Raw genomic sequence first — 25050 nt, 5'->3', positions numbered from 1 at the left:
AAATCACTGGTGGTTGTTGCAGAATGAGCTTTCCATCTGTAGAACTGGTTTTTGGTTTTGTTTTTTGATATTTAACTAGTCTTCAGCTACTTCAACAGGGGGCTGCAAAAGCAGGGGTTTCCCCCCAGCCCTGAGTTGCCATCTCCAGCAGCCACTGCATCTTCCCTCTCCAGCACCCTAGTCCACGCTCTGATTATGGGATTTTATTTCCACATGAAAAGCTGAGGCATAAAAGGAAGAAAAAGGAATCTTCTGTTCCAGTTTGGCATCCCTGACCCATACCTCACTCTTCCCGTAAACTAGGGCCTGGTATGCCTCAGCCGTGGCAGCGTCAGCGGTGCTGAAGCCACTTTGCAAGCGCAAAGCAGTTCTGAAGCCAGTTCTGGAGCTGCCCTTCCACTTCTCAAAACAAACCCAAACCCTGGGCTATTTGGGGGCTTTCCAGCACTGGAGTGCCACAGTGACGCACGGAGACAAAATGAGAAATAGTTCGGGGAGGGATGAGGGAAGGAGCATGCCACAGCCTCCCCCACAACCCCCAAATCCCATTTCATCAACCACCTACAAAACAATGGCAATTATTATCAGAAGAGCCCGCAAGCTCCTCTTCCCCACAGCAGAAGGCCATCAGAGGAGGGAGGATAACCGAGAGGGGACAAGAAAATGAAGGAAACGCAGAGGCAGCTCGGAGTTTAAAGGTGATTTATTGCTTCACAGCAACACGACGAGAGGATTTCACACATCACACAGGGCAACGCTTCCCCGCCCAAGGGCAGCGGGGGCTCCCCAGGGCCACGATTAGCGCAGAAACAGCCCCCCGGAGCCGCACATGACGGGAACCCCCCGCCCGCAGCCCCCCGGCCTCCGGGGGGCTTTTCCCCCCCCTCCCTGAGGCGGCCGGGGCCGCGACCATCGAGTGGGGAGGGGGGCGGCGGGCGGGGGGAGTCACCTTGCTCTGCAACCCCCACACGCCCTCAGGTGGGCTCGCCCATCACCATGACAACAGCCAATCAGCGTGCCCCTTTCCCCTCCCCACTAAGGTTGGCCGTCCGGAAGCCTGGAGAAGGCGCGCACCCCCTACTCTCCCTTTCAGCCAATCAGAACGCAGAGAAAAAGCGCGAGGTGGGCGGGGCCTCGCGCCGCGCCGCCTATAAAAAGCGGCCGGCAGCGGCCGCGCGGCTCATTCGCGGCTGGCACCGGGGGTGGAAGGGTGGTGGGAGTAGGGGGAGTCCAGCCGCGCCCGTCAGCTCATCGCCCTAACGGCCTCCTCACCGCCTTTTCCCCGCACCATGAAGACCAAATTCTGTAACGGCGACGCCGACCCGTCCCCGCTCGGGCTCCTCCTCGGCTGCAGCCCCGGTTCTGCCGGCGGCGGGGGCGGTGGTGTTCTCCCCGCCGGTGGGCAGCCCCCTTCGGCTCTCCCTCACGCCGAGCCCGAGGGGAAGGAGCCCGTCCCGCCGCCTTCCTCCCCGCTGCCCCCGCCGGCCCGCGAGGAGGAGCCGCCGCTCGACCCCCGCACGCGGCGCAGGGCCTATCTGTGGTGCAAGGAGTTCCTGCCCGGCGCCTGGCGGGGGCTGCGGGAGGAGCAGCTGCGCATCGACCCCATCAGGTCAGTGCCGGGGCCGCCTCTTGGCTTTATTTCCCTTCAGTTTCCCTAAATTCGCCTCTCCGCGCCCCACGCCGCGCTCCCCCGGGGCGCCGCGGGCACGCCCCTCCACCCCCCCCCACGCTATTTCCCTCCGGTTGTGGTGCGCCCCCACCCCCCGCGGCGGGTAATGGTGGGGTCCGGGTAGGGCAGGGAGCGCTGGGGTCCGGCCGCTTCCATCGCGCCGCGGGGGGGGGAGGGGGGGAGCGGACACTTGGAAAGCCCCAGCCTCGCTGCATCCTCCGCCGCCATCTCGGGGGGTGAGGGGAGGGGATGGATGGGGAGCCGCTGGGTGCCCCCAGCCGGGCTCCCCCGGGGAAAAGAGGCTCCGAGGATGCCCAGAGCCGCAGAAATGAGCGGCTGGATGCCGTGTGTCGGGGATGGGGAGCATCTCTGGCCGTGCCGAGCACCGCTCGTGACTCAGCGCGCTGACAGCTTGTGGGAGAATGGGCTCTGGCAGCCCCTGGGCGTGAGGTGGGGGAGTTGCGGCAGCCCTGAGGGATGTGTTCAGGATCCTCGCCTCTTTTCCTGCAGAATTGCATCGCCTTTCTGTGTGGCTGCCCTGTATGCTCGTCCAGCCAACGCTAGTTCAGGGTTTCGCTTACAGGCTGTGTGGTGTGTCGGTGCGCAGTCATCCCACCTGATCAAACATTTGTGGTTTTAAAGGACACACTTGGCCATTATTCACCTCGGCTCACTCGGAGTTTGCCTTTCTGATCATTTATGCTTCTAAACGTGTGGCTTTCCTAATCGTCCTAACATCTATCCTTCTCTGTATTCATGAAATACATGCAAATACCCCCTGGTTAGTGATGATAAAAAAAAAAGTATAAAACTGTTGATGAAGATCTCAGATATATATGTGAGCATGATTAACTCCTTAAGAGTCAGTACAGAAAATGTATTTGACAATGCTACTGACATAATAAGTTGTTAAAGGGAGAGAGTCTTTAGAAAAAGTGGCGCTGTTCCTAGGCAGTGTTCCTAGGCTACAGAAACCACCACACTGATACTTCTGTAATCTGACTTGCCTGATTCTGTTTTCATCCTTAGTAGTCTGTGCTGGTGACTCTAGTACTTTCTAAAGCCTTAGGTTTTAGCACAGTTACTACTGTGCTTCTTGGAAACTTCCCCTCTAAAATACTACTTGAGAAATTGCTTGGTATCTTCTGATTGGGAGGAAGAGAAGATGGGCTGAACTTTAAGAATGGGTTAGCTCACGGGAACTGGCGGTTGCATTTATTTTGGCAAAAGCCTTTTCACCGCTGTAAGGAGAACACAGTCACGTTGGTTTGCAGATTCTGGTTTCACAACAGTTGAGCAGTGTGTTCTCCAGTTGCTGCTGCTGTTTTGGCTGTGTTAGTACAAATCACACTTATGAACGCCAGTTAAGTAAGTACATGATATCATAGGATGAGGCAGTCCATATTCTTTGTTTCAGAGGAAAGAAATCCATGCCTAATCAGAATGCAAACATAAGTACACCTGATTGCTGTGGTTATTTGGGGAGGTCATGAATAGTTGTGAAAAAAAGGTGACCCTTTTGGAAGTGCTTGCCCTTCATTAATTGGTAGTAGACTAACTAGTAGCTTATCTAAGGGTCTTTTAACTGTGTTAAGCTGCTGAGTACTTTTTAGAAGGAGCATACTTTTTATTACCTTCCTGTATTAATTTCCTTGATCAGAGGTAACTTCTAATGCAGGCAGTGTGTGTTCAAGTAATTTAAGTGTTCATACTGTGTTTAGCTCTAGCCCAGTGTTTTTTATGAAGTCAGCTCCAATGTGTTTCCCTCCTACTTAAATACTGATTTTTTCCTTATGGACTTAGAAAAGGTGGAAGATGATTTTCAAAACCTGTCTTAGAATGGTTCCAGTGAACCACAAAGTGTAGCTGGTATAACTAACCAGTGTTGATCCCCTCTGAAAGTAGGGTTTTGATCTTCATTTGATACCCTTTCCATCTGTTTTTTGTACCTGTTCACCTTCATGGCTCAAAGTTACTCCATGTTACTTCTCTAAACATCTGTTTTTGAATGCCTGCCAAGCCACCTGGTTCTCCTCTGCCTGCTTTCTTGAGCGTGTTGCACAGCTGCTGTTTTACCCTGTTCTTCTGATTTTTTTTTCCTTCTCAGTCATTGGCTTTAGGTCTGTAAGTCAGCTTTTCTGTGTCATCTCCCAGTAAATAACTGTCTGCCACTTTATTGGTAGCCTTCCCCTAAAAGTCTTTACTACTTCCACAAAGGTTGTAAGAGAATCCAGAAAATCCCTAAAAAATGTTGAGATGAGTATCGGGTTGGGGATAAATATCACTTGTAGCATGCTTCTTTACCTGGCTTTTAAATCTGTGCTTCCTCATCCCTTTACTGGTAGCTTCTGTGTTTGGATTGTATCTGGTTTTGAAGGGTATCTGGTTTTGAAGGTTTTTTTTAATGATGCGACAAGTGTTTCAGTAGAACTGATTTGCATTTCTGTTCTACAAGTAAACCAGACATTCTGGTGGTACTCTTTCTACTGTAAGAGGAAGTAGAAATAGGAAAAAATCTGCTGCAGAAAGTGTTTTTGTGAACATATTAAGAAAAATGGTGATGCAGCTAGACAACGTAGTAAAAAAAAAAAAGTTGACTAGACTGTCTGTAATGTGACTACCAGAAACCAAGGAAATTCACCTCTGATGTAGTATCTATTTTGTTTGATGAATCCTTAGCATACAAAGATGCTGTCACTTTTTCCCTGATGATATGAAAAGCCAGCGCACTTGTGTAAGCCCCAGTGACTGAAGCACAGGCCTCCCCAGTTTGTATCCTATCTGATAAGACTGGGTGATTTCTTTATTTTAAAGAATTTTTTAAAATTTAAAACTTATTTCTACTTTTAAAATGAGTCAGAGTGATAGCACAGTATGACTTGCATCAGTACCACAGATAGTCAGCTTTTAAATCTTTGTAGCTAATTCTTGTAGTTGGCAGCTCAGTGATCCCAGCTCTTAATTCACACCTAGTTTTGTATGCACTGCATGATGTGAAACTCCTGTCATCTCGATCATTTGTGCAAAAAAGTATTTCTGACAAGACTCTAGTTAGGAGTCTTGAAAATATTTACATTAACAGACATCCACATCTTAGCTGTATAATGTGTTTCGCTACAGTTTGTTCATAGCTCAAACCGTAATGTGGATTATGGTGAGCTGTATTTTAGGAAGCATGGGGCTGCCCATTTTTTCCTGAAGTCTTATGGGTTACTGGTAGTGTTGGAAAATTGCTTCTCATGAGAGTAGATCTGTCATGTGTAGTGATAGGTATGTTAGTATGTCTCCATACATGCTCATCCAAATTAGATAATCACTAATCACTCTTCTCTTTGCAGAGGTGGCCTCAGCAACATGCTGTTTCAGTGCTCTCTACCCGATACCATTGAGACAGTTGCAGACGAACCACGGAAAGTTCTCCTGCGCTTATATGGTGCAATCCTGCAGATGGTGAGTACATAGAGTGCTTTGGGAGTGGGAGGGCTTCTGTAGCTTAATTGTGCTATGTTTGGAGATCTTCATCTGTGACACACTGCAAGTGTGCTGCTTTATCCATTTGGGAATGTTTTAGTGGCAGTGGGGTAGGTTGTTAGCTTAAGGCAGTTCTTTATAGTTTGATATTGCCTAGAACTTACACTCCTTTCTACACAGATCCTGACTGGCGTGTATCAGCTGAAGGCTCATTTGCTGTCCGTTTGATCAGTAATGTTTTGTTCGTGGTGTTAAGTTTGGACTGTGGTGTTTCAAAAAAGTTATTAAAATCTGCTTCTGTACAGTATTGTAGGGCTCTGGCATAACTAGCAAGATTGCAAGAGACTAAACCGCTTAATTTTAATCTTGGTAGCACTTACGAATCTGAGATTGAAGTTTTTGTCAAACTTAACTGATACAATGCTCAAGCATTTTCTCAGGGACATGAGTAACTGTTACTGGAAAACTTGATCTGTAGTGTTAGAATAAAAATCAAGCACAAACATCAATATCATATAGCTGTCTCATTCTAAAATACGCTTTCCTAAGTGTGTGATGTGCCCCATAGTTGGTGTAGAAACTTAACAAGACGTTTACCTAAATCTTCTACTGTTCCTTTTCTTTTATCTGGTCAGTAAAAATAGCAAAATGGAAATAACATTGAAATTTGTCAAGCCTTAGGAGAAACGGTTGGCAAATCTGTTTCAAATTGCAATGTTTAAAATCAAGACAATTTTGTAAAGGTGATCTCTTCTAAAGCTTACAGGCTTATTACTGTAGGACTATACAGCAGATCTTTTCTTACCCATCTCTGCTAGACATTTGATTCTTCTGTAATAAATCATAACAAGTGTTTAACCTTACAAAAAATTGCAGCTTTGTAAAATTACATTTGGACATTGTCAATTTGACTTTGAGGGTCTGGTTTCATTATCTATTATAAATTTGTGATATTTTCCAATACTCAGTATCTATCAAAGTTACTTGCTTTATCAGTTACTTGCTTTGAGTAACTGATCCAATATCTGCAGGAGATTGTTCTTGAAATTTCAGCCCATTCTTCCTGCATCTGCTGCCTTGATCAAGCATACTATCAAAAATACTAGTGATATTGTCACTTAACTGGCTTTGAAGTATTATTTTATTATGTAATGTGAGATATTAACTTTGTCATGGTAGCAAACTACCAGAAATATGTAAAAGATCCTAGTGACTTGAAATAACAAGGAACCCTTGGCTACAACACCATACGTGTGTTGAGAAAGTTAAACTGGTAAACAAGAGAAGTGTGTAGAAGTTTATTAGATTCAGCTTAAATAGTCTGTTCTTTGGCTTAAGAGAAATCAAAAGCAAAGTGGAGGAAAAAAACTTTGGGAAACTTTTTGAAGTCACTAGGGTTGATAACATTTTTTCATAATAATGGCTTTAATGCAATGCTGACTTGATATGTAGAAGGCTTCAGTAGGATCATGGGCTGTAAAACTTACATAGTGATAGAACTTGGGTTGCCCAAGAGCTGTGAGGAAATGTAGCTTTTCTCCTTTTTCTCCCCCTTTTTTTTTTTTTTAAAGGAAATGTAAATTTCAGAGTTTGGTTGCCCTTCTCTTCCCTCGGGGTTTTTCTTAACTTGTCTTTTCTGTGCCCCTATTTACTGAAGAAATCAAAACAAAATTTTGGTCTCTAAAATCAGAGAACTAATTTGGTTTGAAAATTGAAAGTGTGTTCATAACTTTCTAACCTTTCTGCTCTTGGTGTTGAAGGATCTTTTGAGATGTCTAACTTCCTTTATTTCCATAGTGGCAGTGAAATGACTGCTCTTGTTGGTGCAGTTCACTAAAGGTTAAGTAAGCAGAGAAAGTCCCAAGGTAAAACTTTCAGATTGCATTGAGGTTCACAATTTTTGTCAATAAACATTTGTCTCTTCCAGCCACTATACTTTAAGTACAAATTAAAATATAAGCAAACTGTTTTATTGGGGTATTTTGAAAGCCTCATTTAGGATTTGTATGAATTTCAAGGTGGTATAAGCAGAATCTTATGACAAGCCTGTTGTCATAAGGGAGTGATTTGATAATTTTTTTTACTAATGTCACTGAAGCTTAAAGCCCCGTAGAAATTAAGGGACGCTGCTTAGCAAGTTGAGTTCTGAGACTAATGTTAATTTAAAAAATGTAAAGTTAACGTAAAAGTTCTGAGATTAATGTTAAAATTGAGACTTTGTTCTCAATGACTTAACTTTAACTGCCACTGGGTATTAGTAGTTACTGCTTGTTTGAGCCTTTGTAGCATGTTTTAACTCTTCTCCATTTTATTTCCTGTTGAAATTGGAGTGCAAACAGTGATAGCAGCTCCTCTTATTCCTTGCTGTAAATACTATAGATCTGTAGCAATCCATACCAAATTGATATAGGTACAGTTGATGAGTTTAAGTTAAAACACCGAATAGCATAGAGATGAAAAATAGATACCTGATACTAACTGAAGAGTGAATAATCCATCATTTTCTCTGAGCCACCTGTTAAAAGAACCTTTCTTTGCAGTTTGAAAATAGCCCCAGTTTGCTTATTATGAATCTTGGAAGACACAAATGTCAGTACATGAAACTCATCCAATATAAACCATGCCAGTTGGCTAAAGTTGCCACACAGGGAAGGCTCTGTGCCTTCCTCTGTCATAGCTGATATGTTTAAGCCAATTTTTTTGTGTGCATGAATGTTTTGGGGGGAGCTGGGGGGACATGAACTGACCTGACTTGGCCATTACTATGAATGGTCGCACTGGCATGGATGTTTCAAAATCAAGGACTTCTCTTGAGTATATCCTTGAGCAGAACTTTTTTTTTAAGAGAAGAATTTGTGCTTGTGACAGGTTAAAGTACTAACCACATTAAAACTCAAATGTTTGAGGCACAATGCAGATATGTCATACATTGGAAAAAGGGAAATGTCTTACTCTGCTGCTTATATTCTTGCTCCGGCTTAGTAGCTAAATTGAAAGGGGAGCATTGAAAGTAAAACTTCCTCATTGCAAAATGGCATAACTGTTGGCTATGTTCAGTTAAAACAACTGACACAAAAGGTTCTCCAACAGTGATATTTAACGTTCAGACTTGAAGATTGGATTTTGTACAGATCACTGCAGTGGTTCTACTTAAATTCAGAACAATCAAAAATTCCCAAGTCTTAGAAATGCCAATAGGATTGCAACATGTGCTAGTGTCAACAACAGAGAAGCACAAAATAAGGTGAATTTCTTCAAAGTTCACCTATCAAAAGGTAAAATGGGAATTGATTCCCAGTCTTCTACACATGTCAAAAGAACCTTGAACTCCGATTCACTGGGGCTCTGTTACTTTGCAATAGCCAAACCAAAATCTTGTATATAAATGAGGAATACCAAACCAGTGTACCTAATTTTCATCTCTGCTCTCTCAACTTCTCTGTGAGCAGACACAATAAGTATAAATGGTTGCCACTGTTCTGTGGTAGATCTTTTCCCATACCTGCCTTGCTGCCTTTTATTTTTTTTAACTAAATAAAATGCAGACTGCTGTGTAACTGTAATTATCAACGTCTTCTGTGGTTGTTGGTGTCCATGTCTGTTTGTAGCATGGAGTAACTACAAATCCCTGGCACTGGCAGACGGCTTGAAAGAAACCAAGCACCTCTTACGGGGATATATTTGTGTTGGGTGGAGTTAAGGGTGTTCTGGGGGTAATGTACCACTTTAGTTGTATATGCATGTGTTCTCTGCTGCAGGCTTGCCCATGCGATCGTGCCTAGAGCACTCTGGTTTCCAGGTGACAGACACGATTCACGGTATAGTATGAGATCTCTGAAGTTGGAGCGTTCTCTACAGCTTTCATTTTCTTTAGTACTGGATTTCATTTGTTTAAAAATAAGGCTTCCGTAGCACCAGCTACTGTCTGTGCATCTGAATGTTTAGTGCAATAACAAAATACCAAAATACTGCCCCTTCCTTTCCTCTGCTCCCTCAAAAGAGAATGGTAACTTGAAATGAAGAGGATTAGAGATGTCTTTGTGGCTTTTGTAGGACTTGAACTGTGAATATTTCATGCTCTAGGAGTTCAGCAGGCTAGTTTCAGTTCCCATCAGTGATCAAGGGCAGGTCCTCAGGAGAAGAAACAGGTATTGTTGAATCTAAAACTGTTTGCATTCCTATCCCATTCAAATAAATGTCTTCCACTAGCTTCTGAAATTAAAAAAGCTTCCCCTGCATAGGTTGCTTCTGTAACTTCTTAAGCAGTTCCTTTAGGTGTTGTAATTCCTTAGGATTTGAAAATAGTGCACTACCTTGATTTAGACTAACTTGAACACAAATACAGCTGAGTATATTCAAAAAAGTGGAGTTAAAACCTAAGAATTAAATTTGGAGGCAGAGCCAACAATTATTTTAGAAAAAGGTGAAAGTTCCTCCCTCCTTTGTACAGAATTTTTCTGTCACACACCATTTGGTGTGTTTTTATGTAGTGTGATCTAGCTACAAGAGAAATAAATGTGAGAATAATAAAATAAAGGAGAAAATGCTGGAAGAACTCCATTTTCTCTCAAACTACCAGATGTGTAAGCACTGTCTGGTCATCTTTTTCTAGTCAGATCAGGTACTGTGGAGTGTCACCCCTTCTAGGACTTCAATCTCATACCTGAATTGTGCTGCCTTAAAATCAATGTACATGATCAGTGAATTGTAAAGACTATAAACAACTTCTGATGTTGTTGTCATCTAGTTGTCCTCAATTGCTAAGATTGTAGTGAGATTTATTAATGTGCTTTGAGAATGAGCCTTATTGCAGTAACAGAACACTGAACTATTTTGAATAGTTTGCTCCCAAACATGTAGACAGCATGCCCCTTACTAGTTGATATTTCTGTTTAGAGGGAATGATTAAAAACCTGGAGTTACTTAATTGTTCTCTGGGGTAAATAAAATGTCCTCATTGCTGTAGATGTAAATAGCTCCCAGATTTTTTAGTTAGCATGCTATTGGAGTTTCAGCCAAGAACACAAGCTAGAAATGTAGATGAAAAATGTCATGGTATGAAATGTTTGAGTTTAATTCTTAAAACTTCTGCTATATAAAATTGCAACCTGTTTTACTTTGTGTTCCTTGACCACATATACTAGAGGCTTTCCTAATTCTAGGCTGAGTACATGGCCACTTGTGAAGACTGATCCTCTCCAAGCTCCCATTCACATTTTCAAGTTATTTACAAATTACTTGGTATTCATTCTCATCTTGACAATAATGCTCTGTGCTGAGGGAACAGAAAAGAGGAAGGGATGCTGCAGAAGTCTCCTTTTCTGATGACTCTGCGGTGCACATCCCTGTCTCTTTCTAATGGCACGGTAGGTGCCATTGGGATATCTCCAACGCTAATTTGAGGTGGACTCGTAGAACTGGCTAGCTCTTTACACAGTATGACTTCTGTAAAGCGGATGCCAGTTCAGGTTCTAGGGAAAAGCCTAATCTGCTTACCTTCTGATGAACTGACCCATTCTGAGAGCACCATTAATCAGGAAAGACTCCTGGATGGTGAGTAACTTTCTGACTGTTCAAGAAAAATCTGTAAGATGCAATAGTGGTGTTGATGTAGGACATGCTTGTTCAGAGAAGCCCTCTGTAAATTACTTTAATATTACTGTGTAGCTACACATTTAGCTTTAGTGAATGTTTTGACTTTATTAATTTCCTTGAAAGGAATATAAACTAATAGTAGTTCTCCTACTGTCTTGTTTTAAGCTTATCCTAGTGGAATGGGAAGTACTTGCTGAAAGACCATCGTTTCCTGTTAACTATACTTCTTCTATAGCTTCTGAAGTACTGTAACTGCATAGCTTGTGTAAATCATTAGCTCGTTGTACTGTATTTAAGGCAGCTGGTGTTGCTTAACTGTATTCTATTAAGTTCCTACTTCCACCCTTGTTTTGGACATGTTAGAAGGTTGGAACAGAAAGGTATGCACCCGGTTCTGGCAATGAAATGCTTTTGTTCAGAAGGTGGAGATGCAGGCTACCTTTATGGGCCTCTGAACCTAGTCTGGTTTAAACAGTCAATGGTGGAATTGCAACATAAGTAGCAGCCACAAACTGTCACTAAATCTAAGCAAATACTTGCTTTCTCTTCTCCTTACCTTCAGACCTTTAAAGGACAAGGTTTTTTATTGCATCTTGAATTTTAAATGTGCAGCTCCATTGAAAGCATGTGCCACTGAAGGTTTGGGTACTGAGGATATGTTGTAATAACTCAAACTGCCTTGTAATGACCGTTATCAAACCTAACACAATTCAGTATACATGGAATTGGTTAAAGTTTTGCTTGATTCAGCAGTAAGAGCTGCAGTATACTTATGCTTATGTGGGCATTTCATCTAAAGAAAAATCCTGGACTTGCACGGCCAGTGCATCGTGGTCCATGCACATATAGCCTGGAGAGTCTACAATTAAGAAATCCTAGCCATGAGAATCTTGGAAAATAAGGTAGCTGTAAGTGCTTTGCAAGCCTCAAAACATGCCTTTACTAATAGTCCTTCTAAAGCTTTTATGTAATCTATGTAATTTATCACAAGTGCTTTAGCTGCAAGAGGAATGTCATCCTAGATGTCATTCAGAGGAATTCAATTTTCTCTTAATTAAAAACATTCCTCTAAGCTTCAGATACATTGAACTCCAGTTCTGAAATACTGGGGAACAACAAGAAAAAAGCTGAAACCCAGCTCCTGAGCTATTTACAGGAGTGGCGTGGTCTCAGTGGCACATCCTTCCGAAAGGTTTTGGAATTGGTGAAATAGTATTGTGGTCAGAGATGAGATGGATACTAGTATTGTAGTTGTCACAGATCAAGACAATGTTGAGACATCTAGTTAACTGTAGCTGGCACTTCTACTCCCTTTGTTCTGGTGGTTGCAGGTTAATCATGTTAAATTTCATCTTCTCATTGTGTTTGTTTTTTCTCATTCATAGAGGTCCTGTAATAAAGGAGAGTCTGTACAGTCTCAGAAGGAAAATGACTTGCAAGTAAGTAATTAAATTTGCTTACTTGACAGAATTTTATAAATAGTAGAGAAATGTTACGAGTCTGCTCATTCTGAACCAGTAGTTAGTAGTAGCCTGGTGTCTGGGCTGGATTTCTAGAAACCATAGAGAGTAATGAAGAAAACAAATCTATTTGCTCACAGAAGAGACACAATGTGAGTATCTGTACATAGTTTAGAAAGATTTAAGCATTCCACACTTGCACTAAACATCCCTATTTCAACACTAAATGGCTTTTTACTGATTCCAACCCTTATACCACTACAGCTGTTTTGGGTACTAGGCTCTTTATGTGGTAGAGGAATACTGGTACTCTGCTTTACCTAATCCATACTTTATAATCATTCAGCTCTTCTGAGGAAAGTGATATGGAGCTGGAGAGAACTTCATTTTGAGCACAAAGTGGTTTTGATTAGCAATTCGCTTGGATCATCTGCATTCTGCAAACTTTGGTTGTCTTGCATTTGGAACCATTTCTGCTCATCCAGCATAATGTCTGAGTGTAATATTGCACAGGTGTCTGAATAGAATTTGGTAGTTTAGATTTCTACCCTGATATTTCTCCAAAGAAATATCATTTTGGCATGTTAGCCAGATGCTTTCCTTGTTATGTGCTGTCACTTCTCCGTTCTGTAATGGTTTTGATAGTGATGAGGGAGAAGTACATCTTATTTGAGTTTAAGTGCTGCTTTTTTCTTTTCTGCTATTTACCTTCTGGGAATACCATCTGAAAACAGCTCAAGCATTTATTTTCTAGTGAGTGGAACTCAACTCAGCTTAAACTGGCTTTAATGTTGTTCATGTGGGACTACTTCTGAAGCTTTGTTGAATATTCAGTTATGGAGGTGATTTTTTTTTTTTTTACAACCCACCACTAAAATCCAATAAAAATGTTCCTGAACTTGTAAAAGAAAACAAACTCCACCCTGGTGCCAGCAACTCGGAAGTTTTGCAGTACAGGAAGCAAGGCTTTGAACTTCAGAACTGTCTTCATTTGTTGCCTGAAAATAGTGATTCTAAGATGTGATCAGTGCTGGTAGACTCTTTTCTGCTAGGAACTCCATGTTGCTGGAACATCACTGTTGGATTGGTGAATTTAATTGTTTTCAGGAGGCACTTGATAATTTTCTTGAGTCTAGGTAAAAATTGCAGTAAGATATGATCAGAGGAGTCAATGGCATACTCTGGAGAGAGCTGTTTATTTCCACACATGTATTTGACATTAGTGTGTGGAGTGGAGGTCCATCACATATTATGGAGGAAGCCTGGCACCAGAGATATGTAGATTATATTACTCCAGAGCTCTCACTGTCCTTGTTCTCAAGTGACCAGTCTTAGAGCAGTCAGTTCTTTTGCAGCTTTGTTTAAACCTTTTTCCTCTTAAGAGTCAGGCCCCAGAGCATTTGAACTCAAATGTCATCATTCTGCTGCTGTTAGGTAGTGTTTGCCTGTACTTCTATCTTGAAGCAGATTGTTCATGGAGAGAGGCTGTCATTAATACTGCTGAAACAGAAGTTTACAAACTTGCAAGCACATAGTTTTGGATTATTTTAATGTTCTAAATTCTAGAGTGTTTTACATGACAGGATTAGGCAGACACATGGCAGAAGTAACCCAGAAGTGAACTGTAAGTAAATGGAAATCTCACCCTTTCTGGTTGTCATTCCTGATGTATTAAGGAACATCTTAAAAAGGAACAGGCACATGGCTTGTGAAAAACATGGCCCCTTTAAGCTCTGCTATTAACATATGACTTGAAGTTCTACTCTGTAGGTGAAGGACTATAGAAACACACTAGGATTATAAACCATTCTAGAGGTTTTTTTGTTAATGAATCATACATTTTCTTTGAACTTTCTTTGGGCTAAGGTGTCAAACTAGGTGGGTTCAAGGAATACATAAGTTTGAAATCGGAACAGAAAAACATTTCCCCTGCAGAAAGTGGATTGCAGTGACAGGAACTCATAGTATATTCTCAGAGATGAAGGGTAATTGAGAAATCTGGTCATATGTCAGGTTATTCCTTTTCTTTGGCACTTGCTGTTATCCGAACATGGATTCTTCTAGTAAGATGTGGAAACAAGGAACTAACATCTTAGTGGACACAGCCAACAGGATTGCTCTACTCAGATTTTTAAAACGCCCTGTAGCTGTACTGGTAACACAGGTTTAGTGTCTGTTGGCACTGGGGTAGACGTTTAGTAACCTACATCTAATTTGCTTTTTGGTCTTTAGTGTTGGGCTTCAGAAGTGAACTGAAAAGTTCACAGCTATAGTGGTGAGTGCATGTGAAATGATTAAAAGTACATTTTGGTGCGTGCATTCCTCCTCAAGGAGATGGAAAAGCCGTGGAGGACATGGATGTAATGCATCCATATGCAAGGCATCCTACGTTCTCAATTGATTCTTGATGGCCTTTTCACTTTTTATTAGAGTTAAAACTTCAGAATGCTGTGCCAGTACTTTGTAATGAAATGCTAGACTTTCTTTAGAAGATACCGCAATAACAAGATAGGGGACAGCAATAAAAAAGCAATGGAACTGCCCAAAGTTCTCTTGGGAGTGGAACTTGAGTTATTTACTGTCTATGACTATCTGCAGTGAAGATAGTAATGCAAAATGCTCTGTAGTCCAGAATACCTGAGAGCTTTCCTTGTGTTGTGCTCTTACTGCTTATAACAAGAATTGTGGGTCAGATTTTGAGGCAAGCTGCACAAATGTGGGAAGAATTAGCAAACTTCTAGGATTTAAGTACGGCTGGATGCCCGTTGATATAATGGCTAGATGTATTGATTTATTATTTTGCGGCTTCTGTTTACTTAAAACTAATCTTACATGTCAAGAAAGCTGTACTTCAGTAGTTTGAGACATACACCATATTTCTATTAATTTTAAAGCCTTTGTATGAAGAAAGCTGTCTGGCCTGTGATAGCTACAGAACGAGTTTATTAATTTAAGGAAAACTTTAAGATTGAGGCATGTTTGAAGATAACAAAGGAATAATGCTTATTCACACCCACTCACCCTCTCCTTAGCAGGAGTTTAAACTATTCTCTCCCTTTAATAAAAAAAAAAAGACCTAAAATGTGCTTAACAGGCACAAATCCTAATTCATTCTTCTGAATGAAAAACTGGTTAGTTCAGTCACTTGCTTCATTCACTTGCATAATTAAAATGTCCTTTTGTAAGGCCGTGCTCCAAAGTTTGTGTTAAAATTGCTAAGAATAATATTTATGGTTTCTGTGATGTGCTTCAGTAGGATAAGCTGCTTCAGGAAATAAATTTGCAGAGTTCCCACAGGTTAGAGAGGAGAGAATAGTCTGCTTTTTGTGTAGTCTTCCTTTGACCTGGCCCATGCATTGGTATCGAAGTCATGCTTATTTCCTCCCCAGTTTTAAACTTGAAAGTAACACATTTGTATTGCTGCCATGTTAATTACCACTTGTTATTAGTCAGGAAACTTGAGTTAGTAAAATGCCAAGTTCTCCTCTTGAAGCTAGCCCTAAAATTTCTTACTCTGAAGCGGTTTAGCTATAGCATATACCTAAGTTATTGTTGTGGAAGCACCAGCTAATGTTGTGTTTTGGTTTTTTATTTTGTTTTTTAATGAAGGGGGCAGAAGCCATGGTTTTGGAAAGTGTTATGTTTGCCATTCTTGCAGAGAGAGCTCTTGGTCCAAAGCTGTATGGAATCTTTCCACAAGGGCGACTGGAGGAATTTATTCCCGTAAGTCCTGTTCATGATTATTTATTGGGCTGGTAGTTGTTTTAATTGGTTGTGACAAGAAGGTCTCTGGACTGCCCGGAAAAGCAGGGATGTGGGAATGGAATACTTGGCAGTCTGTAGTAATTGCTGGCTGTAATTTGATACAGTTATACTGGGTGTTGGAGAGCCCAATTATAGCTCTTGCCAGGGAGAGATATCTAAAACCTCTTCAGCTGTAGCAGGGACTAATAAATGAAGATAAAAAGGCTGTTAGATACCAAACATAGTGTTGGAAGCTATAGAGTAACACTTTCCTCTAACAGCAGCAAGAGCAGGTACTTCTGATGTTCTTAAATGCTTATGCTCAGTCTGCTTTGAGGACATTCTTGGTGTGAGATTTGATATTCCCCAGGTCTTGATCTAGGAGGAAATTGACTACGTTATAAGTAAGGTAGGCTGGTTAACTTGGCTTTTCCAAAGGCAGCAGTTTTGAAAGTTCATTTGGGGTGGAAGAAAAGTGTATTGCTTGAGTACTATCTCATGCTAGTACTTGTATTTCTCAACCATGTTTTAAGAATACTGCATTTCATTACAGAGCAGGAAACTAAGTACTGAGGAACTAAGCTTACCTGACATATCCGCTGAAATAGCTGAGAAGATGGCTAGATTTCATGGCATGAAAATGCCATTTAATAAAGAACCGAAGTGGCTTTTTGGGACAATGGAAAAGTAAGTTATATGTTACTTTAAACTACATGGAACAAGATTTCTTGTAAGCAGAGTACCCAAAAAATGTTCTGTAGTTACCCATGGAATTTAAAATAACTTTGGGGGTGGAGGGGCATTTTCTTCAGTCACTCTTTTAAACTTTCTTATTTTTAGTTTAAATCTTACTGTAATATGGGAAGATGTGTCTATTGACATAAACACTGTACTGTTTTCTCTATTTTTAACAGGTATCTAAATCAAGTGCTGAGGATCAAATTTACCAGGGAATCCAAAACTAGGAAACTGAACAAACTCCTCAGTTACAATCTACCCCAGGAAATGAAAAATCTGAGGTAAGCTTATCTACTATCTTCCACCTCACACAGTTTTATTACAAATGTGTATATTTTCTCTAACACATTGAACAGCATAATACCCTATTAATTTCACTTGACAAATTGGAGATTTTGTGATTCTATGACCAACTTGAGTCTAATGTTACTACAAATTGATAATCACTTGCTGATCACTGTCCAACTTCAGTCCTGATCTTGTGCTCATAATCAAGGAAATAAGGTCTTGATAGAAATGAATAGTACTTAAAATTCTCACAACAAAACTTGTCCTTTACCTGGAAGTTGAACTGAATGTAAGGATTTGTTGCTGACTAGATTCTCTATTGCTGTTTTCCAGAGCTATGCTTGAAGCTACTCCATCACCGGTTGTATTTTGCCACAATGACTGTCAGGAAGGTAAGCTACTAACGGCTGTGATCAATGATGCATTGTTCAGCCTTTTTCTGATCATTTGTTTGCTCTCTGAGAGGTAGTCCCATTATCCTGGTACTGCCCTGGCAGCACTGGCAAGGCAAAATGCTTTGACTTTAACAGCCCTCTGAGACAGGTTATAGTGTCATAACTGTGTTAAACCAAGCGTGTGACCTGTACTAACACCTGCTGTTAGTGCAGGTCAGCTGATGCTGGGAGCCTTGGGTGATTCCTATCAAGACTGTATACCTTTCTTAGTGGTCTGAAATATGAGTAGGGTAGGATATCCCGTAGCCCTTTTGAAAGAAAAATAATGGAAAAGTACAGTGAATGGTGAAAATGGAGATGTGGAAAGATTGTCAGCAGTTGTCAATTTTTACTGATGAAAATGGGATTTTGTCTGGTTCTTAATAATTTCTCTGGGAGTCATGGAGGGAATAATACATTTTTTGAACCAGTTCTCCAAGGAGGTGAGGAAAGAGGAGGCAGGGCTCAATGTGCTGAGTATGCTGTGCCGGGACTTCCTTTACCCTGTATGGAGGGTAAGCTGGGCTGAGCTGGAAGGATGCTGTACTAGAACCATATGTGGGGCTGTCATGTTCTTGTGGGTCCCAGCCTTGGTAGCTAAGGCTGAGGAATGGGCCTGGAAAAGGGTTGTCCTGAGGGATAAGTAGCATGAGGTGGTGGTATGGGGGAAGCCACTGGTCTTAGTTCTGAAGAGCCTGCTCAGTAGTGGTGGAGTTCAGGCTCTCATTGCTGGTGTGGGCAAGGTGTGATACCAGAGGAGTTGAGCATGACAGGGCTGGGGTGAGCTTTGCAAGTTAAATTTCCAAGGCAGAAGGGAAGTATTTGAAGGCACGGGGAAAAATACTGTGATTGTTCTGTTGGTGCGAAGGTAGGACTTAGAAGACAGGTGTACATATGGGTAGGGGGCAATCTATTGGAGAAATTAGAATTAGTATAAATTGATTTACTGGCAGTAAAAAGTTATCACTTGGCACAGGCAGTCTCAGTGACTTTTAGATGAGTTGTAGTGACAGTGAATTGAAAGGATGGTTAAACCACGTTACACAGCAGAAGGCTGAGCTTTTCAGTGGGTACCTGTTGTGCAACATGGAGCAGTGAAGCAATCAAGGCCGTGGCTTTCAGGCTGCTAAAAAGCAATTCCTGTCCCAAGTGTTGTGAGATCAGCGATAGTGCTGTGCACATATGAGAGGCGCTGCATAATTTAGACCTCAAGCATTGGAAAGAAGCAATTCAGCAAGGGCTGCCAAGGCTGATGGTGTCACCTGATTTAGCTGCAAGCTAAACATTGTATTGGAGAAGCAGGACCCTTGGGGAAACTACTTCCCTGCCTGTACATAAGAAAACCTTGCTTTCAGCTTCACAAGGTCTGTAGTATTTATCTCAGCTTCCAGTGAGCTGGTGAAACTTGACTACTCCTTTTGCTCATCTGTGTGGATGTAAAGGATAACTGGGATGATCTGAACAATGGTTCTTAAAGTGGTGTTGCTTTTCTGTAATGTTCGTATGACTTCACTGAATATGCTGTACATCCTAACACTATCTTGCTTAATATTATCTTACCATTTTTAGGTAATGTCTTGCTTCTGGAAGGCAGAGAGAATTCAGAAAAACAAAAGCTGATGCTCATTGACTTTGAATACAGCAGCTATAATTACCGGTAACCCATTTTAGTCTTTTCTGATCAGCAAACAGGTGTATTGCCTTTTAAAAGACACAGTGAGAGCAAGTGCTGTACTGCTGATTATCTCTTCATTCTAATGAGATGTGTTCTGTTCTTAGTGGTGGACAAGAAATGTAACCAGTCAAAATAGCTTTGGTGTCCTGATGGCTTTGCATAGGCGTAGCAGCAACAGCATGGTTGCAGTTGCTGGAGCTTGTTGGACTGGAGAGCCTGTTCACACACAAATAGCTTCTCCTCTGCCCATCAAAACTTCTTTCTAGTGGCAAGATGATAATAGTGGATTGTGTGTACCTAATATATATATATATATAGGAAAAGCTTTGCTTTTCTACTTTGTGCAGTTCTTTCAAATGGTTTTCTCATCTGTGCAAACAATGCTAACAGTGATCCTAGGATTTTTGTTACCCAAAATGCTTTCTGTTCTTAACCTCAGTCATCTCAGTTGTGTGTTTATGGGTGACTTAATGATCCCAACAACTCAACATGTTTAAATGTTAGCAGAGTTGAAACATAAATATAACTCTGAATGCCAAAATATAAAAGTGGGATGTGTTAAGTAGGTTGATCAGTATGACCTTGCCTGCAAGAATGCTGATGTTAGACGCATCTGACTTAGCTCTAAGAAGTAATGCATACTTGGGTATTTTAAGTGACTGTGTTGATGTAAAACTTTCATGGTAGAGTTCTGATTTGTAACTGCTCATTTTTACTAATTGATCTTAACTTGCAAAAAAAAGGTGCAGTTCATCTCTACCTCCTTTTGCAAAAACTGCAGCAAGTTCTACTGAGTAGCCTTGCGCTATTAAACTTGATTTTAGGCTTGCTTAAGCAAGAACAGATGAGTAGTGTGTAAATAAAGGCTCTCTTTTTTTTCAGAGGTTTTGACATTGGAAATCACTTCTGTGAATGGATGTATGATTACACGTATGAGAAGTATCCATTCTTCAAAGCTAGCGTTCTGAAATATCCTTCAAAGAAGCAACAGGTAGGCACATTAAAATAAGTAAAAAGCCAGAGTTCACAGTTTTCAGATCTTAACCCTCTGATTCTGGTTTGGACTTGCTTTGTCACAAACCCTTTCTTCCATGACTTCCTCATGTATAATACTTGATACAATCCTGACTGTCTTTGCTGTAAAACCTTACAAACTTCATTACAAGCAGCCATTCAGGATAGAGTATTTATGATTTGCCATGTAGATATGCACCACAAAACCAAAATCCTGTAGTTGGGGAGTACAGCACTGAAACAAGCTGGCAGTAACAAAATGTCAGTTGTCTTAATATGCCTTTGGTAAACCAAACTTCCAAGCAACTAGTGGAGTTGCTGATAATCTTAAAACTAACTTCAACAGTGTCAATGTTTGGAAAATGTAAGTAACACATGAAAAGGCCTGCTAAGTTCTGAAAGAAGTCAAATATATTTTGAGACAAATTTGTAACTTTCTGATTCCTTGCCTTCTAGCTTCACTTTATTTCCAGTTACCTGTCTGCATTCCATGATGGCTTTGAAAATCTGAGCAATGAAGAGAAGTTCAAGCTAGAAGAGGAAATGTTGATAGAAGTTAACAGGTAACTTACTGTTCTCAGCTCTGTCTTGAAACTTTCTTGCTGCCTGCATGTATACCTCATTGGGTGGAGAAACTAAGCTATTTCTTTATGGTAAAGAAAAATCTGTCAATGTGAAATATTAGACATGTGACATGCATTTAGTGGAGTACATAAAATATTACTCAGTGGGGGAACTAATGGAATTATTTGTAACGGGATATTGAAATAAGTGTTGTGACTCTAGCTGGGTATCTTGGTAAATACAGTCTTGTCATTTCAGGTTTGCCCTTGCATCACACTTCTTCTGGGGTCTGTGGTCTATTATACAAGCAAAGATCTCATCCATTGAATTTGGTTACCTGGTAAGATCTTTAATCATAAAGTTTTAATTAAAAATGTATGCTCTAAGGAACCTGATACATCAGTAAATGAAATAGATTTTTGACACAACTAAACTTCTATGTGGAGTAACAAACTTAAATCAACTTGGTACTAGTTTGTGCTCTTTCCTTAGTGTGATAACACTTAAGATTCTATAAATTTCAGAAATGATTGCCGTTGTTATATAGACTAGCCTTATGTGGTAGATGCTGCAGTGGCATGACTGTCTTGCAGTGCAACGATTCTTCTGCAGTAAGAGGTCCCATGCAAGAGGGAAGCTACCATACAGTAGGTGTGAATTCATGAAGTGAACACTATCTAAGTGCATGTGTAACAGGTTCATATCTGTTGTGCAACAGTATCAATGTCAGGGAGCTTCTGCTTACAAATCAGTAATTCATGGTACAAGATGCTTAGTGTTCTGCAAAGTGATATAACTTTCAGGTATGTAGAAAATCCTGTGGGAACTGTTGCAGAAGCCATTCTTTTTAGTGAAATCCTGTCCTTTTAAAATTTCTGTTCTTTCTGATGTTCTGGTAGCATCTAACAGTGTTAGAGTTGAAATAAGACCGTAGGAAATTCTAGAGGTGAGACCACCTTTGGAGGTCTTTCTCAAATAGATCTAATTACTTGAGATGATGGATTAAAGTACCACAGATATCTTCAGTGTTTCCCCATACCAAATAAAGAAAACTGTTCACTGTATGAACATTCCTTATTTCCCCAGGAATATGCATTATCCAGATTTGATGCATACTTTGATCAGAAGAAGAAGCTGAAGGTGTGAATGTGAGAGGAGCGGCCTGGTGGTTACTGTATGAAGAGGGCAGCTGGACAGAACTTTCACTGTGCTTAGGCTACTGTATCTGTAACGAAGGTGTCACTGAATTCCAGTTCCTTGGAAGGCAGGTGTACAATACTGAAGGCTGTATAGAAATGACTTGTTTACAGTTTCATAAATACATGGAATGAGGTGGGGAGGCAAAAGTAAAAATACAACAGTGCAATATCTTTAAATGCTTTTAATCTAGAAGGTATTTTATATTGTGGGAGAAGCTTACAATTAAGTGTCAATACCATGTGCATTAGAGCAAACAGTGTTACTCTGAGTATGTTTTCTAGGGGTGTGCTGACATTAGGGTGAATGTTGGAAGCAGAACAGCTGTAATGATGCATTGTAGACACTGCCTCTTAATGAGAAGGAAAAGCAAAGGAGACAACTGTTATACTGTGAAGTAGGCTTCAAATCTTACTGTGAGATTAGATTCAACATGCCCCGTGAACACTATCTTCAAAGCTGCTGATATGTTACACCACTTTAACCATAAAACAGCTAAACACCTTGAAGTGTTATGCTTTAAGGTGTTATCTACATAGACATGAATGTTTCTCTTAAGCTGGTGTGCCTGTGAAGTATGAATGAACTTTGAACTGGACATTCTGAAGGAGTTTGTCTTGAACTGTTCATTCCATATCCTTTGAGAACATGCTTTAACCCGACCTGGTTGTCTCTTAAAATGCTGCTTCCTGCACAGGGGGTTCTGTGGGCTGGCAGCACTGGGAAGAGTGCCTTGAATTACTCTAGCTACTCCCCAGACAACTGGATTGACGTTGACAATACTTGTAATTGGAGCCCATCTCTCTTCTTGACTTGTTGCCACAGTATATGGCTATAAGGAACAGTAGAGCCAAAGACTGCGGAGAACACTTCAGGAAATTGCTGTTCTGCCCATCCAATGCTTATGTGGCTTGGGAGGTGCTTTTCTTGTACCTCCAATTTTCATGTTCCAGCAATCCAGTAAAGTGGAGCGTCTTGTGGGGAACAATAATGTGTATATTGAAACTTGAGTATAATCTGTGTACATGTCATCTAAAGATTTCTTTAGATTTTTGGGGGAACTCGTTTTATTTTGAACGTTATTTGTTTGTGCTTTCTAACACTGTATTATAAATATAATAAACTTTTAAGTCTACCCTTTTTCATTTGTATAGCAAATACTGTTCCAAGCAGTTGAAGAAAATGTGCAGCATTTCATGTACTGTATAGCATAACTTGTAAAAGCTGTCATTTTATTCTCTAGTATAGAGAATCATTTTGCATATGCAACTATTAATACTTTATAATAAATATAAAGCACTTAAAAATGCCATAGTTGATATTCTTAAGTCTTCATTGTATTTGCAGGATAAACCACTTGCTGTTTCTAACCTTAATCTGTGCTTGGAAGTACTTCCTTGATTATCTTAAAGGCAGACTAAGTTAAACTTCAGGCTCAATGTGGTGGGATATCCCTTCTACTTAAATGCTCTACGTAAATCTATCTTTAGCATTTATTGTATAACTGATTACTAATAGAAAGAATGAGGTAGAAAGGCAGTTATAGCAAATAATGAAAGATAGATTAAACCTATACACTTGCCTCTAAAGCTCAGTTTAAAGGTTTAGGTTTCAATGCTTTTCTGTCCCATTAACTACACTAAATGGCTAATGGGTCGGTTTGAACACTGTCCTGTTAACCATGCTAAAAACAAAGGCGAAATCTGTGAGCATGTATTGTTTTACTGACATTCCACATGAAGCATTTGTAGTACGAGTATCTGGGTAATTTATCAAGGTTCCTGAAGGCTTCATTTAACATATGCTTCTGCATACAGTAAATCCAGTGGGAAGGGCAGGGGGTAATGGAAGGGATGGAAACAATTCAGAATGATGTTATGCAGCTAGTTGAAAAGAGCTGTATTTATTCCTAAAAGGGCTGTATTCCTTCTAGGGGAGGAGGCTCCGAAGACAAAGACAAACAAAACATGCTGTCTTGTGCCTCTTTTAAATGAGTGTTTTAAAGAGGGGAGGTTCTTTACACCTGGTGTGTGGTAGGCTTGAGTGAGGACACAAGTAATTCAAAACTGGTGAGCAGAAACTATTGCTTAGGCTCTTTTTGCAAGTGCAGTTTTTCTGTATTTTCTATAGTAGTTTTCTATAGATGGCCTGCGAAGGATAGATCATTTTTTTTCCTTTGAACATGTAAGAACATGTAAGACTGCTGTAGTTCCTGTTTTCTCCTATAGTCCCTTAATTTGGGGCAGTCTTGTAACAATGGTTAAAGCCCACTTCTAAACTAGCCAAGCAATTAGTTAGATGTATCAGCACATGTGTAATGAGATGCTGTTTTGTGAAGTTGTATTCATAGGGCTTGGCATAAAAGTGATTATAATAAAAGTGGTTATAATTATTCTATTGCTTCAAAATAGTTACAATTAATCTCAGGCAATGTAAAACTGATTAATCCATGTGATTTGCAGAGAAAACTTGTGCTTGAGCTTTTTTTTCCTGTTTTAACTTTACATCTCACTACTCAAATTCTTATCTTAGTGTTCATATAACCTTGCAAGTCCAGACACAGGAGAAAGGACCTGCTTTTAACTGACAAAAGTGAGACTTTTAGTGTAAGCTACACTGGCAAATCCCTGTTCCCCAGCATTGGAGATGCTAACATAAAAACTTAACACAACTGTTTGACATTTCTCTTTGAAGCTGCTTTCTGAAAAGCAGTTATCTGAACATGTCACTCCCTCCCTTTGTGCGTGCATGTCTCAATCAGGAGTGCTGCTCTCAGTAAGGATTGTACTTTCTCTTGTGTTAAGCTGCAATGCTGTGTTAAATCACAGTGACTGGATCTGCTGATGCCTCAAGGTACAAGTTTTCTTTCTCTGCAGGCCATGTCCATGGTAAATCATCACAGCTTCTTAGGAAGGGTAAAATCACAAGTCTGACAGGTGGAATGCAACTGACCTGCTGCTGTTTCTCCACCACAATTCAGCTATAGCAGCGAGATACAGCTGGTGCTGGGAGCTGACAGCAGCTGCCAGGCAGTGCAGCACAGCCCTGTATTGTTTCTGTGAGTTGCAAAAAAAAAGCAGGTATGGGGGAGAAGCCCAGTTTGCTGTGTCTTACAAAGAATAAGGCTTTTAACAATTCAAATCCTCCCTGAAAGATCTTTGAGGCAGCTTTGGCCAGGCTCCCTCTGCATGCAGGCAGGAT

General features: G+C 40.7%; 1 protein-coding gene across 2 annotated transcripts; it reads left to right on the top strand.

Moving 5' to 3' along the window:
• Positions 1 to 1168: 1168 nt before the first annotated feature.
• On the top strand, positions 1169 to 23159 carry CHKA (choline kinase alpha). 2 transcript variants are annotated; one of them, XM_027457812.3, is made up of 12 exons: positions 1169 to 1609; positions 5008 to 5119; positions 12121 to 12174; positions 15805 to 15918; positions 16493 to 16626; positions 16854 to 16958; positions 17299 to 17357; positions 18969 to 19056; positions 19957 to 20065; positions 20545 to 20651; positions 20911 to 20992; positions 21739 to 23159. In XM_027457812.3, exons 1-12 carry the CDS (start codon positions 1290 to 1292, stop codon positions 21796 to 21798), a joined length of 1344 nt encoding a protein of 447 aa, XP_027313613.1. In that variant the 5' UTR covers positions 1169 to 1289; the 3' UTR covers positions 21799 to 23159. The 2 variants fall into 2 exon arrangements, with proteins under 2 accessions (XP_027313613.1, XP_027313614.1); XM_027457813.3 differs by lacking the exon at positions 12121 to 12174.
• The last annotated feature ends 1891 nt before the right edge of the window (positions 23160 to 25050 follow it).

The sequence above is a fragment of the Anas platyrhynchos genome, chromosome 5 (genome assembly GCF_047663525.1).
Source record: "Anas platyrhynchos isolate ZD024472 breed Pekin duck chromosome 5, IASCAAS_PekinDuck_T2T, whole genome shotgun sequence".
NCBI lineage: Eukaryota > Metazoa > Chordata > Aves > Anseriformes > Anatidae > Anas > Anas platyrhynchos.
Note: the sequence above shows the minus strand (reverse complement) of the source record. Positions and strands in the feature narration are given on the sequence as shown.

Coding starts and splice junctions, on each gene's coding strand:
- CHKA (XM_027457812.3), top strand. CDS start 1,290: ATGAAGACCAAATTCTGTAACGGCGACGCCGACCCGTCCCCGCTCGGG. Junction 12,175..15,804: donor AGAAGGAAAATGACTTGCAA/GTAAGTAATTAA, acceptor TTTTTAATGAAG/GGGGCAGAAGCCATGGTTTT. Junction 20,993..21,738: donor CCATTGAATTTGGTTACCTG/GTAAGATCTTTA, acceptor TTATTTCCCCAG/GAATATGCATTATCCAGATT.